At 47.2% G+C, this 17,859-nt stretch overlaps 1 protein-coding gene across 1 annotated transcript in view; it reads right to left on the bottom strand.

The window, feature by feature from the left end:
* Positions 1 to 311: 311 nt before the first annotated feature.
* CTSC (cathepsin C) overlaps positions 312 to 17,859 on the bottom strand; it is a 25,472-nt gene continuing 7,924 nt past the window's right edge. The window contains exons 3-7 of the mRNA XM_044441843.1: positions 11,792 to 12,055; positions 10,040 to 10,198; positions 6,192 to 6,310; positions 3,708 to 3,839; positions 312 to 1,896 (exon numbers count right to left, since the gene is read on the bottom strand). Coding sequence (XP_044297778.1) covers positions 1,394 to 1,896; positions 3,708 to 3,839; positions 6,192 to 6,310; positions 10,040 to 10,198; positions 11,792 to 12,055 — 1,177 coding nt within the window. The 3' untranslated portion in view covers positions 312 to 1,393. The remainder of the gene's footprint in view (positions 1,897 to 3,707; positions 3,840 to 6,191; positions 6,311 to 10,039; positions 10,199 to 11,791; positions 12,056 to 17,859) is intronic.

Genomic DNA, 17,859 nt, shown 5'->3' with positions numbered 1-17,859 from the left:
GTCCAGTGTGTCCCAGTGCTGCTCCAACCTCCTTCTCTCCCCTTCTGAAATGCCACAGCTGGATGGACAAAATGGGCGGTCTTGACTGGGTAGGTTGAATTCACCTTGGTGGTCCTCCCACCCTGCTCCTCCTATCCCGGGCTCCTTCCTCCTCCTGCCTTCTCCTCAAGTTCGGAGACTTCCAGGCATCCCAACTGGATTGCTCACTGAAGTGTAGCAGGCCCACTAAAAGGAACAATCTACAAGTCCACTGCAAGGTAAGGATCTCTCCAGCTGACCATTTTGTTTTCAAAGACGGAGCAACAACAACATGGCTGAAGAACTTCCTCAGCAACAGCTGAGGACCTCTTTATTTCAGAATTAAGTCCAAAATTAAAAACCAAATGAAGCAAGACAAGTGCAGAATAATAAGCGTGCCACTAAACATGAATCTTGACATAATGTTTTGCTAAAGAAAAACATTGGAGCTTCCCTTTAAAAAAATCACCGCATAATATTATCATGTGTTACGCATTTACATGTATCTTCTACATTCAAATTTCTTCATACTTCCTATAAGGCACTGCATTAAAAATCAAATCAAGTAACAGATTTAAGAAATGTTTTTGGCATAAGTATAAAAAGTCTGTTCAGTGAGGAAAGACATAATGGCAAACAATGCATTGACCATCCACAGTTTTTAAAAAAGGTCACTTCTGAAGAATTTACAGTTAAGATTGTAAACATCAAAATTACTTGGTATCATATCCTTCCTCCAAGCAGCGCAAAATGACATTCATGAGAGTATTCCATTTAATCCTAAGAAACCTGCTAGGTTAGGCTAAAAGATAGGCTCAGCTCAAGCACATTAAACTGTTGTTGGCAGAAACCATGGTTTGCAACCCATACCATGTGATGAACTTCCAAGCACATGATCAAGCTGCTGTATTTCCTCCCTGTTCAGGATTCCCCTTTGATGGCACAGCAGCCTCCAGCGGATAAGCCCGTCACTGCTGCTTGTCAGTTCAGGCATCATTACATTACATTACAGATACCTTACAAGCCATGGCTTCTAATTCCAACTTGTCAGCCAGTCACACAAAACCACAGCAACACTATCTTGACCATAGTTTAGCTGAATCCTTTGGGCTGGCCAAGGTCACCCAGAAAACTTCCCAGGTGAGCAGCTACTGAACTCAGGTGTGCCAAGCCTCAGTCTTCTACCTACCAAGACCCTCATTTTAAAATCCTTTGAGCAATACAAATATATGCTTACTTTTCCCTGGATGCTTTTATTAAAGCTCATTCTTTTAAGCTGTAGAAGCAAGACAGTAATATTCCCTACTAGAATTCAGGACGTGTGTATGAGAACACTGTGGATTCCTGAGAGGGTGTTGCCTAAATTCCACCAGGGCTACACTCGTGGAATTGGAATGGAAGCCACCGCAATGCTTTCGATCGCACATTCGTCAGTGCCTCTACGGATCCTGAAGTAACCCTCTTCTCCCCAGGATTCTCCCCAGCTGTTCTTCACTATCCAAAATGGCTCACCAGTAACCTGATCACTGCCGTAACCCACGAGTAAGACAGCATGATTGGTCAGTTCAAAGGGGTTGAAAGGATCCATCAGCCCGGTATGGTGGTAGATGCCTCCTCTGTAGTGCATGAAGTCACTATACACTTCAAAAGCCACCGCCATGGGGCCATGCTTGATCAGTTCGAGTTTCATCAGGGCTTCGTTGCACCCTCCATAAAATCCCCCAACATAGTAGTACTCGGAGGAGTAGTAGTGATAACAGCCATGCTTTAAAGTGCAAGGAGAATCAGTGCCTGTATAAGGGAAACATGACTCCTCAACCACACCAAAATCCTGAGTGTATTTTCCAGCAATGAGGTAAGGGAATCCGCCATCACAACCTGAAAAGAAAGAAAGAATGAACTGGAAAGTTAACCCAAGGTTTCTCCAGGGGGCATGATTATCTCATGGGAATGGGAATGGGTGAAAGCACACAGACCTCACATCGAAGAAGGGCACAGAATGGTACGGGCATAACTGGGGACACATGAGGAGTCTCTCTGGGGGTAGGAATCCACTGGATTCCTTGAGCTTGGCTTCCCGGCCTCCATGCTGCTTTACAGCAGCCCAGAGTTTGCCTTCCAGGAACTGGGCCCTCCGTGCTGTGCAGCCAGAGCCCCTCTCAGCTGCTATTTGAGCACCGCGGCTGGCACCAAATGGGGGCTCACCAGGACCTGTGCTACCGCTGGGCAGGCAGTGACCCTCCTCTGGGGCTGATGTGGAAGAGGGCTGCTGGATGCATGAGTGGACTGGTGGCCATCTGCAAGCATGCACAGACTTCCTTTCGGCTCAGTTCACTGCACTGAGCACAAGAGGATGCCTGCGAATGCTTGGAAAGATGGAGTTCGACACTCCACATTTTGTGCCCCCGACGTTCGATTCTCCCTCCCCTTCTTTATTTTCACATTGCAAGATCCTCGGGAGCCGAAATCTATGTGAGCTGTGGTCATATGGAGAGCAGGTCAACCCATCGCTTGAATGACCAAATCTCATATTATGTCTCCCTTGAAGTTGGACTCAAACTCGGGGCGGCAGAGAGCAAGGAAAACTTGGGCCTCCCGTGATTGGACATCAGCTGGAGAGGTTTCCATTTTGTTGCCAAGGGATACAAGTTCAGCCTCCATTTAAACCAGCCTCGGCAGATGTGCAGTGGCAGAAAACAGCTGCATTTAAATACCTGTCAAGACCCAAGCCAGCTTCAGGGCTCCCTCTGCTGACCAAGCACCAGCATGGCAGCTCTGGCAGTTGCAGGATTACTACCCCGATCTCCTGCAGCTGCCCGGGCTCTCATGGGCTCCACCTGAGAGCCCTGGGGGAAGCGCTGTATAAGAACTAGCTCTTCCCCTCAGAGGCTGCCTTGGCAGCAAAGGCCTCTTGAGTTGCTGAAGGGCTCCTGGGATGCTGCCCATGACCCTACTCACGGTCCTCTGCCTGCTCCTCGATCCTGCCTGTTTTCCTGGCCCTCGCTTGCTCCAGCCTTCAAGGTACCTGTTTCCTTTGGCTTGTCTTCGTGGTTCCCTGACTCCCGGCTTGTCTGACTCGCTTGCCTCTGGAATGGACTCTGCCTTGCACTTCAACTCCCAACTCCGTCCTTTGGACTGCTTAACTGTGCTTTTGGACTGACCCTTGTGTCCTAACCTGGTTGCCTGGGTCCTGCTGCTCCTGTCTGCTGGTCACCTGCCCATGCCCTGGATGCTGACACTACCCCTAGCACACACCTGGCCTTCCAACAGTGAGAAAAGCTGCCCAGTAGCTCGATGCAGGACCAGGGGCTGGCCAGCCAAGCTTATAGTTTTGTAGTCTACTGCTGGGATCAGCAGCTCGAAGTCTTTGAGGCCCAATTCAGCAACCAAATGCTCTCAGTCCAGCACACTATGCAGGCCAGGACCTCTCTGAGATGCAGGAGGACTTTTAACCTGATCTTCCCACCTGTGCAAGCAAGAAAAGCTCTGGCAGCTCTTTTGCACTGATCAGTCAAAGCAGGCTCCTTCTTGCACGGGAATTAAGACTCAACAAAAGAAAGAGAACATGTCTGGCAGTGCGTCTGGACTGTGGCAAAGTGAGTCGGTGTGCGGAACTAACACCACTAGCCTTTGCTCAGCTCAGGACATGACTTCTGGTTCAAAAATGAAGAGAGGTGTAGGCTGCTTACCTTGAGCGTACTGGCTGCAGGAAACAACCTGCTGTGGACTCAGTATTGGAGTCTGAGAATTATTGGTGAGGATACGAATCCGGGCTTCCAGCATGCCCATTGAAGCAAATGCATAGCAGCTGCCACAGGAAGCTGAGGGTAAGAGCAAACAAGTTCTGTCAGTCACACAATGCTTGGCACACTTAGGCTGGGACACAGCTGTATGCTGTGAGCTTCGTGATGTGGCAGCTAATGCGAAAGGAAGGCATTTGGGAGGGCTTTTTTGTGTTTGGGGAGTGAGGTAGATAAGAAAATGAGCCCCAGTTCTCCTAAAATTCAAGCCTTCCAGCTTGTTATCTCAGCGTTGGAATCCGAACTGGAAGATGAGAGAAGGTCAGACTTGGTGGCAGAAATGCTAAGGTTAAGAGATGCAGAGATTAGCAAGGAGGCTGGTGAGAGTTAGACCACATCTGGTTTGGTAGAAAATGCAGTGGAGCCAGAGGGAGGCAGATGTAACACATCTTATTATCTAGTGTCAAATTGTAAGAGCAAATCAATGGAGCAGCATCCCACATTCTCAGCAGGAATCACCCTGAGGGTGGTGCTAATCCCTTTCAGTTGAGAGCAAAGGGGAGGAATCCAGTTTTGAACCAACTTCTTAGCATAAGCTGCATTTTCCTAATGGCTGGTATGCTAACTTTGCTGGTATCTTTGGTGATGACTTCTAATACTCTCATTGTATCACAAAGGCAGCCGAACTGGCTAGTTTCAACACAACAAAAGCTGTACTGGGAAGCTTCTTAGCTTGAACTGCTTGAAAGGAGAGAGGGCAAGAAAAGAGCAACTTGATTTCTGACAGCAGAGCCTGATGAAACACATACTGATCTGGACATTTTTCCACTAAGTATACAAGTCTCAATTTTATCTAAGTCAAATTACAGTTCAGTCTCACTGCAACAGTTTCTAGCACCTTCAAAGGACAGCTCAGTGCCATGGAGGGTATTTAACAGTTTAAATGCTTTAAACCTCTTGATCTACTCTCAAAGGTACCCAAAATAATGGCAGAAGAAGCTGGTTGGCTAGACGAAGAGGCTCCATTAACCTTAAAGATGGAGGTTTCTCAGCCCAAAGGGAGGCTGAGCAGAACTTCCCTGCATCACTGGGTCCAGTCCTGTCTTGTTGCCAGAAACCTGTGATGGGAACACATCCCTGTGCCCTTGAGTGAGCGGGGATCATTTGGGCATGGAAGAGTTATGCATCCTTGGAAAGATGAATTGTGCTGTGATAGGAGTCAAGGCTTGGCTCCTTCCAGCTGGGAGGCCCCTAATCCAAACAGCAGTCCCTCCCCGGAGCAGGCACCTTGCAGTCTGGCCTTCCATATCTGATCTCAAAATGTGACCCCATGGAGGTATAAGATTCGTTCTTTTTGTTTGAAATGCAAAAAAGAAGCTGTGCTTTCTAATGGGGATGCTACATTTCTACACTGCTTGATAGCTGAAGTGATCCGGGTGATTCAAAACAATGAAAACCATAATTTACAATGTAAGATACGGTATAAAAGTTTAAAACCAGAGTATAAAATAAAAGTAAAACCCCAAATAGAAAGGCAGTGTGGTGTAATGGTTAAGAGCGCTGGACCAGGATTTGGAAGATCCACGTTATATTTTACTTTTGGCTCCTCCCGACAATGGAACGCTGCTCCCAAAAGCTTCTTCAAAATGGGACTCAGCCCTAAGGATGAAACATGTTCTGAACCTGCTTTAAAAGGCTGCATCATTCTGACGATTGGATCACTGGGCTTTCTCCTTCCCTCTCTTTTTCTTTCTCTTGCTCTTGCACACTTTTTTTTTTTTTTTTTTTGCTATTAACGCCTTAGCAGCCTGCATTTTTTTCTTGGTTTTCAGAGTTAATGACATTTCAGTGTCAACTACTTAACTACACAAGTGTGTACTACCCCTCTTTTGACATCTTCGGAGCACAAACATCTGTTGGTCCCTCTTCATTTACCACCACTTTTCTGTAGCTAAAGCAAGCACTTCTGAAAGCAAAATTAGCACAGCTGCGGAACAAGAAGGCGACCTGCTGCCTGGAGGCAGTTTAATTCCATGTAGCTTGCCCAGGATACAAAAGAAAGGGCGCTGCAATTGCAGAGAGGCATTAAGAAGCCAAATCACCTCTTGTTGTGTCAGAGCAGATGTGGGTGGACAGGAAGTACGGCGACTTCTCTCTCCTTTGAAGCAAAAACGGAAGCAAGGAAAGCACACACCACCCATTCGATCTTATTCGCAAATGCTTGCTCAAAATATAGAATTGCTTCTCCCATCCAGCACATGCTGTTCCCCACGCATGGCTGGCCCTCCCATAAGGTGGGGTGAATCCACTGCTTCAGGCAGTGAGCCAAGAAGGGCGGCAGATTCCATGTACCAGTAAAACTGCCCCTACACACACACACACACACTTTCCAAAACATTTCACTGAAAAGAGTTTGCAAACAGTGCATCCTACCTTGATTTCGTACTGGGCTGACATAATTAACACCATTCACCTTTCTCCAGTCCCAGGATTCTGGCAGAGAAGAAGCTTCTTTGATTACTTCAGCAGTCAAAGGAGCAGGCTTTGGCCTACTACAAGAAACAAACAAAACTCTGTGTAGTTTGTGCACTGGAATCTACTATTTGATAACAGCAACTCACATTTTAAGCAGCACAAGGAACAGGGACGTCTGAATAACGAGGTTATGGAGGTCATGGCACCTATCTTGTTTGTCCACAAACAGGAAGGCATCCATTCCTGCTGGTTAATCCTTTCTTTTCCAACAAGAAAATGGCCATTACAGATTCCCTCCTGGGGACTACATCTTGCCAAAAAGGTAAGAGGTGGCTATTTTTAAGGGCACCAAAGGACAGATTCATAGGGGGATTCTGGAAGGGATTGGGCAGCAAATAAGCCAAGTGCAGGCAACATAACACTTGTGGGTGTCAAAATAGATTCAGATGCAGACTCAGGTACCCTCTGTATTTTTTTAAAAACAGATCTTACTTGCATCTGGGCTTGCTGCAAAGCAAAAAGAGCCCCAGGTGTTCCCAACATCTCTTTTCATGGAAGTTTATGAATCAAGAAGTTGGTCCTGATTCTTGGAGAATTAAGATGGCAGGTCACACCAGGCTGAGGAGTAAATGCTAACTACCTCCAGTGAAGGAGAGGCCACCATTTCCTCAAGCAGATTGTGCCAGTGCTAAGTAACTTGCCAGTAGGAGCTTTCTCCTAATGGTTAGCCAAAATTTCCTTTCCTGCCATCGCCACTCATATTTATTATTTAATTCAATTTCTATGCTGCCCCGTAACCCAAAGTTTCTGCCATAGATGAGTCCTGCCCTGGTCCAGCTCCAGCATGTCAGAATTTCAGGTTACTCAAGATGAAGAAACCAAAGACTTGAAACCCTTGCGATCGCCACCAAATATTTGGCAGCATTTCAAAAAGCAAATCCATTATTATATTTATATCTTGACTTATTTTCTCCAAGGAATACAAAGTAGCTTACAAAAATCTCCTTCCCTCCATTTGATCCTCACAACAGCCCAGTGAGGTAGGTTAGCCTGAGAGTCCCTGACTGACCCAATGTCACCCAGAGACTTTGGCTGAGCAGGGAGTAGACCTGGATCTCCAGAGTCCAAGGTCAACACTCTAACCACTAGCAATGACTTTCAAGGGAGTCTAACAGTGAACTTCGGCCAGCATTGCGAAAAAAAACACTCCAGTATAGTGGTCCTCTTGGCTTCCCATAGCAGGAGTGCCAGACAGTTCTCAGGAGCTTAGCTTTCTGTTTCTGTTCAGCATTGCTGCAGCTGTATGCTGCATGGCAGGTCTGTTCCCAGTTCACCTTATTTACATCCCATCAATTTCTTCGTGCAAGGAATGTAAGACAGCTTGAATGGTCTCTCCTTCCAGGTTATCCACCCAACTTCTGGGTTTGCAAGTGCAGATGTTCATAACCCAGGGACCACTGGTAAAGCTGTATTTCATCATCACTATGGAATAATGTTGTTTCTGATATGGCAGGTGGAAAAGCTGAGATGGCTTGCTTGGAGGCTTAGTGAGGGCACCTGGCCAGATGGGCAGTGGAACTCTCCTGCAGCTTCTCATTAGCTCTGTGACTTCTGCTTAGCACAACAATGTTGGATCAGCCTCTGAATGCTGCTAGGAGAGCAGAAGATGCTGTTTCTGTGTGCTCAGCTCCCTACAGGCGCCCCTGTGCTGGGGGCAGATGGGTCTTGTTAGGAAAGATGGAGCCACAGCAAACACTGAGGGACAGTGTTACCCGTGCAGGGCCGTTTCCTGTAAAACTGCCAATTTCTGAGGCTAAAGTTAGAATGCCTTAACTAAACCAGAGCAAAATGTGCTTCAGTGCACAGGATGCCAGGTTCCTGTGCTACTTCGTAGCATCAGATTTGAGTGTGCAACTATGTACAGATTCAGGTTTCTCTCTGCTCTTTGTCATAAACCTGCCTCTGGCAATGGATACAATTCAACTGTGGGCCGTGAAAGATGATACATCATGTGCCAGTCACACTGACTTTAAAGCAGCTACTTTATAGTCATTTCAGGGGGAAAGTAAACAGCAGTTTATGAGCTGGTGTGGACCGAGGATTGTCCATGCCTTTTTACTGATAGTTAAACTGCTTTTCCCCGGGCCTTGGGCTAAAATCTGCCATCTGCAAGCAGATTTATTTTGTATTGGATGAGCCTCACCACACTGTCTCATTTCCTCCAAAGAAGTCATGTCGTTCTTCAATGAATACTCCCCATTGGGGACACAGTGTGCAATTTACAGCCTGCAAAAATCTTTCTGCATTCTGCTGCAGGAATGCCAAAGACGAAGACTTCAGGCCTTCTCTGCCAGGGCAATGGCACCATCCAGGACAACCCCCGAAGATGGGCACAGATGCAGTGGGCCCAAAAGAGCAGAGGGCAGACCTGGCAGCTTTAGTAACCCAAGAGTGCATGTCTCTCAAGACACCCGTCCTGCCCCGTTCCTTGCTCAGCTCTCCCCACCACCAGCCACTGCCGCGGGGCATCTTTCAGTGATGAGGTGGAGAAGGGAGCTCTCCAGTTTCTCACCCCTCATCTCTTCTTGGTCCTTTTCCCTTGCGTTGTGTCCTTTTAGATTGCAAGCCCATGGGCAGAGAATGTCTTGTTTTGCTGGGGGCGTTTATGGCTGAGGAGCAGAGTATTTTAAATAGTTATTTTGCAAATAATAATTTATTATTTTCAGAATGTGCCCAGAGTATGGTCTGAAGGCACTTAAGACATCTGTAATGGTAAAGCTAAGCAGGGCTGGGTCAGGCCTGTGGTTGGAGGGGAGACCGCTTGGGAACTGCATGTAGCCGCCTTCAGTTCCACAATGAGAGAAAGGCAAGATACAAATTGGATGGATGGACGGACGGACGGACAGACATCTGGTGATCTGCCATTCTTGTTGAGGTAGAGGACAAACAAGGAAGAACAGCCTGATAGTCGACCCAAATCAAGCCCAAGGGTCACCTTGTCCATCTCACGATCCAACTAGATGTGTCTGGGAAGCCTGCAACCAATCTAGGAAGGCAACAGTCCTTTCCCATTGGGGCTGTACGACTTCATGCCCAGAGGCCAAATTTGGCCCTCTGTAGAAGGCTACTCCCTCTTCCTATGGTCCCATCTCTTCCCCACAACCCTTTGCCAGTTACTCTGGTTTTCTGCTCTTTTCTTAAAAGCTAAGTTGACCTGCTGTCCTAAGGGAGTAAGAATCTTAAGCTTGCACATGCTGAAATTTTTGCATCACTCCTTCAGCCCCACCTACCCTCCCTGCAAATGTGGCCCCAGGCTGAGAAGGTTCAATAGTCCCACATCACAGCAAGTGAAGTATTCAAAGGCTTATTGCCCTGAACACTGGAACATCCCAGGCAGCCACATTCATGGCTCGTAGCCACTGGGGGACATTATCCAGCATCTCTTAGTCCAGGCTTCTCCAACCTGGTACCCAGCTTCTATCATCTTCAGCCAGCATCTATCTGCAGGGTGCCAGGTTAAGAAGGCTGCCTCTGTCTCATGCCCCCTCAAAAGCCCTCCGGCCTAGAGGGAAAGGTGGCTTGCAAGGTTGTCCTCGGTTTTATTGTATCCTCACAACAACCCTGCAAGGTAGGCTTGGGTGAGGCTAAGTGACTGGCTCAAAGTCACCCAGGAAGTTCTAATGACTACACCACACTGAGTATCTGGTCACACGGTGGGCTCATGCTTGCTGTCTGAAGCAGTTGCAGCCTATCCACAGCTTGATGCTGCTCAAGGAACTCCCACAAAAGCTACCATAGCCTTGTACCTGGGAATCCTGGAATGTAACCCTCCAGCTCTCCGGATGAGATCTTCTAGGGTAAGGCCTTCATATTCCTTGTAGGTTTTTGCCCTCCACGATTTCTGAACAGAGTTGATGGCTCTCACAAAGTCGTCGTTGGTTTCGTAGAGCTTCTGCGGAGGTCTGCTGCCAAGATATCAAGGAGAAAAGCTTCTGATGGGTGCAAATTGCTTAATTCAGGGTTAGAGCTCATCCCAGCTGCACAAAATTTCCATAATTTCTCCCCCACCCCCAAATTCCTCTAAAAGGCTTCATAGGTAGCATACAGGCATCAACTGAGAGAATCCCTGGGAGTCCTTAACTTATTGGAAGATGTAAAGCAGCATGCCATGGGGTTTCATTTCAGTAGGCGGAGTAGCCAAGAGAGCCTGCATGGTTGATATTTAAGCAACTTTCCCAAACATGGTGTCCTCTGGGTTTATTGAGTTACAAGTCCCATCATCCCCAGCCAGAGTACAGCAGGAATAGGCAATATTTTTTTTCCTTTTTGGCAGCAGGAGAAACTGCTTTGAGCACTATCCCAAAATGGACACGCCATTGAGGAAATCATTAGAACCTGCTATCTCCATTTCCTAAGGACATCTCAGCACCCACGGGTGATCCAGACACCTTCAGGGGAACAGGAGATGGAAGCAGCAACAGCGCTTCACTTTGTTTTGAACTGACTGCAGCTGCTAGTAAAGTATGTTGTTCTTTGAAAGAATAATGATCACATTGGTAACAGCAGTAAATGAGCGAGGGAGGGCACCTCAGTAAAAACGAGGTGTCCAACCACGACCTGGGGCTCAGGGGTGCCACCCTATCTACTGCTACACTGCAGTTCTGTCTATAAATGCAATGTCATCACCGTCCTCTTCTTGACTGATGAACAGCCTTCCAAAACTTCAGGAAAACAGAAGTGTTTGCTAGTCACATACCAAAGATCACTTCACCGGAAATGCTAGGAGCTGCCCTTGAACCTTCTGCCTGCACTGAGCTACGGTCCCTTTCCTGAAATGCAAGTTTGCACAGAGCACAACTTACTTAGAACTAGCCTTCTGAAAGGATTGAGAATGTTGATTCTTGATGCAAATGACACGACACACACCATTTTTTTAAAGGAAGTGTTTCAGGTGATGCATTAAACAGGCAGTGCTTATAGTATGAGCCAGTCTCTGCCAAAAATAGCTTTTCCCCAGAGCAATAGTCCCAAAGGGTCTCCATATCCAGAGTGATGCACCACTGCGCTTCTGTGACTCAGATGTTTCCAGCCCGGATGGGGAGTTTTTTTTCCTGGGGCTCATGGAGATGCATGTTCATGCTTCAATAAGCCCCATGACACATTCTCTCCCATTAATGCAAATTCAGCGGGGGCTAAGAGGACAGGATCCAGAAAAAAGAAAGAAGTCTCTTCTCATCAAGGCCACTGGAGTCTTGTTGGGAGTTGTACTCCAAAACAGCTGGAGGGCATCAGCCTCAGAGAGCTTCATGGGCCACAGCTCAGGACCTCCCATGTGAGGATGCCTGGTCTCCTTTCCTAAAGGAACATGCACTGTAAAACAGGGATTTTCTGCATTGATGGCACAGAGCCAAGATGCAAGAATGAAATGGTATCTATCTCCAGAAACCGAGCTGGTTGCGAGCAAACTTGCAATCTTTTGAGCAACCTGATGCTTGAAAACACGCCTGAACAGTCCTTTCCCCTTGTGCAAAACAAAAGCAGCACTTGCTTGGACCCACCTTCCAAAGGGCTGCCGAAGAGGCAGCTGCTGTACTCGCACCCCAGAGCCCGGCGGGGAGATCTTCTGTCCTGTGAAACAGGCCCAGTTGTGACCCAGCACGTCATGCACCCATCCTGGTAGAGTTTCGTGGCAGTAACTGGTGATATTGGAGCCATCTTGTTTATACTGGGAGCAAGAAAGGCAAGCATGCAAGAAATGAATGCAGATCAAGACTTCCAAGAAAAAAGAACCAAGGTTCAGTTCCGGGCATCGCCATGTGGACCTGGGAAAGACTGAACTCTTTCCACCAAGGTTTCAAAGAACAGTCTGAAACCTCAGTTTCATGAGCTGAGTTCCCCCCATCTTCAGTTTTGACCACAGACGCATCATCTGTCCCACCTTTTTATTCAACCATCATTTTAAGAATCAAGGATTTTAGATGTTTTAAGATTTAAGATTACAGTCACATTTTCTTTTTTTTTCTTTAGTTTTGTGGAATTGATTGTTATTTATGTTTTGCTTGTTATTTATTGTTTTAATTATTGTACTATTATATTACTATTTTAAGTATTGTAAGCTGTCCTGAGACATTTTATCAGGAAGAATGGGGGAAAATGTTTTAAACAAAATCCACAACAAGCATTTTCATTCCAGCCTGCAGCCAGTAAGCTAATATCCAACCAAGAAAGAGTCACTGAGTACGAACAGAGCAGTTTGCTGAATCCAACCTAGGAATGATTTATGAGAACCTTCCTTTTCAGTAATCTGGGTGTGCCCCCTGGAGATGCAGGCCCTCGAGTTGTCCAGCCCTTCTCTGCTGATGGCACATCATGGGCTCCTTTCTCACATCCCCTCCTTGCACGTCTAGATCCTGCTGGTTCCCAGGGCTGGTTCCCTATTAATACCACAACATCAGGCCCAGCACCATTGGTGGGCACAGGTGGGAAGTTGTCTTGGCTCAGAAAACCCACCTGTCCTAAGCTCGCCCCTACTGCCACTGTGCCATCCGTTAGCTCCGGCTAGCCCCGTTGGCACATGGCTGAGCCTCCAGGCGCAGCTTTTGGTTTGCAGAGAAAGGCCATACTTATACTCTCAGCAAAGTTATCTGAACCAATCAGGTTCGAAGGGGGAACATGGCCAATGAGTGGTCAGGATTGTCTTTACCTTGTTCCTACACCCTCATTGGCTGAGTCCTCCAAAAGGTGGCAGATGTATAGCAGGAATCAGATCCAATGGGATGCTGTCTTTTGCGGGGCACATATGGCCATTTGAACTAGTCAGCCTTCCAGTTACAAGAAGAAAATGAGCATCAAAGAGAAGCACATTGCTACCCACGCAGGTAGCACTTTGGAGAACTAGGCCAGGAAAAGCACAGGCATTTTCCTCAAGAGGTCTATGTCAACATATACCCAGTACACTTAAAGAAGCAGCTACTGGATGAAGTTCACACTTGATGTTATCAGAAGAAGCTGAAACTGCCAAGCTCGTCTTTCATCACCCCTGGGACCAGCAGGCTGACAGCAAAGAGGAGGGATGCTGTCATGTTTTACGTTATTGCATTAGCCGTATGAAGTTCCAGGATGCCATTGCAAATTCATCAAGATCAACCGGAGGCAGCTCAATTATGGTCTGGGGCAAAGGATCTTGGAACATCCACACTTCAGAGCTGTGGTCGCTTCCGGCTTCCTAAGAACTAAATTAACCCCTCTGGAAAAGTATACACTCAAGAGATGTCTAGATACCTCCATGTGAATGAGGAAAGGGGGTAAGGCTGCAGCTTCCCCCACCGCAGCAATTTAAGGGTAAGAAAAATTGAAATTTAGGCAAATGGATCTTCTGTGAATGGGGAAACAGGAAGGCATCTGAGCCTAACATGGGTGACCACAGAAGCATACAGTTGGAAGGGGACTAGCAGGCCATCAGACCCATCATCTCCCTGCTCAATGCAGGACTCAGTTCGCCCATCCAAAAACTAACCACACCTGATCCTGCTTAAGCTTCCAGGATCAGGAACTTCCACTTCTATCCCTATCAGTCTGCCTTTGATGCATACCTTCAGCCTTCCCTTTGTATGGTCCTTTATCTTTAAAGCAGATTAGGACCAGGTGGCCCTTGAAACAGAAAACTGTCCATCGCCAAGGAGAATATATGGCCACCCTACAGGGAAGGGAACTGGCCACTGGCCATCACCTTTCATTCATCTCTGCTCAGCCTCAGCAAAGATGCAGGAAAGATGAAGCCCAGAGCAAACCTGTCGCAGCATCACAGAGGCAAAGCAAGACCTGCTGTGCAGCACCAAAGCAGTTCAGCAGAGCAAAGAGGAGAAGAGAGGGAAGAGGCAGCCCAAGGGAGGCCTGGATGGGACAGGGAGGAAAAAAGGCAGCCACACTGAACAAGCCCTGCTAAACTGCAGGCCCGGCAATGCCAAAGCCCCACAGGAAGCCACAGGGTGCAGAATGGCATTATTCAGACAGAGCTTCCTTTCCAACAGTGTGGATAATAAACGAGATCCTTAAGTCTGGTTGAATCATGGACTTCCCAATAACTTGATTCCATCTAAGTGCTGTTAACATTTGACATGTCTTGGGGAACAATCCTAGCAACGTCAGACCACATGTGAAGGACTGCAGGATACTTTGCATCCCTGTTTCTGAGGTTAGAGGCAGAGGCAGTCCAGCTCCTGCTCAGCTCTGAGAAAGAACTGAACCAACCAGCAGTCCGAGGTTGGGAATGCAACTGTGGAGCAGAGGGAAGTGAAAGCTTTGGTGGGCAGGGAGGGGGGACATGGAACAGGCCAGGGTATGAGCTGTCCTGGGGCCTTCCCAACCCTCTCACCCCCAGGGCTTTCATTAGACAGGAAAAAAGTCTATCTAGCAAAATTGCAGGGTGTATGCGAAGGGACACTACAATTCCCTCTTATCCCACATAGGGAGAGTCTAGGATGAGCTGCGGGGACATACAATCATCTCAACACCTTAACAATTTTTTTTAGGTGGTTAGCGGGACAAATGGTCTTACTCACAGAATCACAGAGCAGTAGAGCTGGATGGGCCCCGGGGGCCGTTGGGTCCAACTCTCTGCTCTGTGCAGGACTCCAAGTTCAACCATCCCTCTCAGACGGCTGTCCAGTTGCATCTTGGATGCCTCCAGTGCATCTCATGAAGACGATAGTGGCACGGGAAGACTGCACTTGATCTCTTAACTCCACACCAGCAGCTCTTCCAAACTTATCAAGCAGATCTCAATGTGCAAAAGTGTGAAATAGGGAACTGCACTCTCTAAAAACAGAATGAGTTTGTGTGTGTGTGTGTGTGGGGGGTGGCTATCCTGAATTTTGGCTTGAAGCAAAGTGGTACCCAAGGCAAAGGGCCCAGAATAAACTGAATACATTCACGCCTGGATTATTCAAAGGCAAAAGAAGAAAACATAAGCCCATGGCAGACCTTCCCAAGTGAATGCCTTTCAGTCTTGTTGGGCTGCCAACTTCCATAATTCCTAGCCAGCATGGCTATTGGCCATGGGACTCTGGCTGGCAGAAGGGTGTCTGAAGTTTGACTTGCATTATTACAAGCATGAGAATGGCCCGAGCTGTTGCTAGGCTGTACCATTCAGAGACTATGGGCTTTGTTTTCTCAAACTGAAAGTGAGGTGGCAAAGCTATTTCTGGACTGTTCCCTACAGGTGGGGTAGGGGGCAAGGAGGCATCACAAGGGCAAATACTTCCAAAAAATAGCATAAAACAGTCTGATTTCCCTGCACCTAGAAAGTTGGTGCCCAAGTCTGGAATGGGACCTTTTACCATAGGAATGCTCTCCTGCTCCACATTTAGAAAGTAAATGCTAGGGCAGAAAGTTCTACATAGCAGTTGTGTACATGCTGGGATTTACTTTCAATATGCAAAAGCGTTTTATCCTGTAAGCCCCACCTGAATCCCGAAGTAGCCCACTCAAAGCTCGATGAGTGTCCGTCCGTTGTCTGCGAGAACAACCCAAGGCTGTCCTGCGTGGCTTGAAGTGAGCCCCACGGCGCCTGCCCTGAGTCTCGGAATATCATGAGCAGACAGCAACCTTTGGCTGGAAGAGACCAAAGAGTCTTCCACCAGTTTGACCTTCATGGTCAAGCACTCCTGAAGAAATCAAATTCCAGACTCCTCTAAGCGCTGGTGCAACCGTCTCAGTACACCTTTACAGGAGACCTCTGAACCAGCTGCGGGGCATGAGTGTTCGCTCGAAGAGCAGTTTGCACTTCTCTGACAGCGAACAGGAATTTGCCATATCAGTTTTCCTTGCTCACCAAGGGGAGCTTTGCAAAAGGAAGGCAAAAGCGAGTGTAGGTTTTTGACAACCCAGTCCCAGTGTGTTTCCAAATGCTACATTCCCCAACCTGGCATCTGCCAGGCGTGCTGTCCTGCACATCCCATCATCCCCTGTAAGGGAGGTAACATGTAGCATCAAGCTTCAGACAGATTTTAGAGACCTCAAAGATGCACAATTAAAAAGGACACCCTAACTAGGGGGAGGAGCTCCACGGTGAATTACATGCTCAAGCTCATGCATGGAAGCTTTTTCTAAAGCTGAGCTGGGCAACCTCTGGAGGTCCAGGGGCATTCCTGGTTCCTGCCTCCCTGCTCCCCAGCACAGGCTGTACTCCGCAGGGTACCTGCCCCCGAATCACCCTTTGCTCCCCCACCCTGGCTGCACATTGTTCCACTGTGCTACAATTGTTAAATGTGGCTTGTCTGCAAGCTAAATTTAACCCTTGGGCACAACGTAGTAACTCCCCCCATTTTCCTTTTTAACTTTTGGGGCAAAAACGGGCAGCACAGACCACATCTTGCCCCCCTACCCCCTGCTCTTCATCCAAAGCAGAACATTTTTGAAAATTAAATTCTGTTTGGCCAGATATGAGACCAACTCGTGGCATTTAGCAAACATTGCAGTGGCTGATGCTTGTAAGCAATGCTTCTCATTGCCCCAAGGGAGAAGCCCCAGACGGGGTGAGAGGTAGACCCCACCTGTTGTAGGGCCAATAGATCCATTGCTGTGAATTTTATTTATTCAATTTCTACACCACTATTCTTCCTTCAAAGAATCCAGAGTCACTTCAATAATCCTCTCCTCTGTTTTATCTTCACAACAACTCTGTCAGGTAGATAAGGCTGAGAATCAGTGACTGGCCTGGAAGACAGCTTCAAGGCCAAGTGAGAACTTGAACCTGGGTCTTCCCGGACCCAACTGTCAGGGACTTTAACTCAGACCACCATGTTTGTTGTCTGATCATGAAGACAGACCATTGCCAGCAAGGTCTAACAGAAAAAACTCTTCATTGAAGTATGTACACAAGCAAAAAAGAGACCAGTCCTCTAAGCTAACAGTCCAAACAGTTTTAGACTTTCAAGCACAAACTCATAAATAATTGGCCACGTTGACCTATTCCCATCTGTACACTGACCCCACCAGTGGCCCATTGTTAGCCCCTTTGAGTGGCACATTTTGTTCTACCACATGCTATACTTATCTTGACCTGCCATAAGCAGACAGTCAGGCACCATCAATTATCTTCCCAGTACCTGCCCAGTAGCTTTCACACTAGCAGAACATAATTACACACAGCAATACTGATTCAGCTGAACAGTTACGGTATACCAGTAATAGCCTATTTATACACCCCATGCAGTTGCACAGTCAAATCTCTAACCATCACACCATCCTTACTCTTGGATGGCCCTCTTTCCTATTTCATTTTTCTTCCCCCCAACCTGCCCACTGCTATTCCATGTTTCTCAGCTGCTAAAATGTTGTAAATTTGCAAAGATGTTTCCAGGCCTAATTTAATGCACACACACACACATCCTGAGCATGTGCATGTTTGTATTTTAAGCTCACTTTGATCATAGACCCTTCACATTTCTGGGAGATAAATATGGCATTTGCTTCTGGTGCCCAGGTTCCTCATTACAGGTAATGACTGTCCAGGTTATGAACAACCTCATGCTTAGGAATGTGCATATGGCTATAAATTCTATATGAATATCTCTAATGAAAAGCCATGAATATCTCTAGGGAACTAGGTGACACAATTTGGCAA

The sequence above is a fragment of the Varanus komodoensis genome, unplaced genomic scaffold (assembly GCF_004798865.1).
Source record: "Varanus komodoensis strain SLA01 unplaced genomic scaffold, ASM479886v1 scaffold4, whole genome shotgun sequence".
Taxonomy (NCBI): domain Eukaryota; kingdom Metazoa; phylum Chordata; class Lepidosauria; order Squamata; family Varanidae; genus Varanus; species Varanus komodoensis.
Note: the sequence above shows the minus strand (reverse complement) of the source record. Positions and strands in the feature narration are given on the sequence as shown.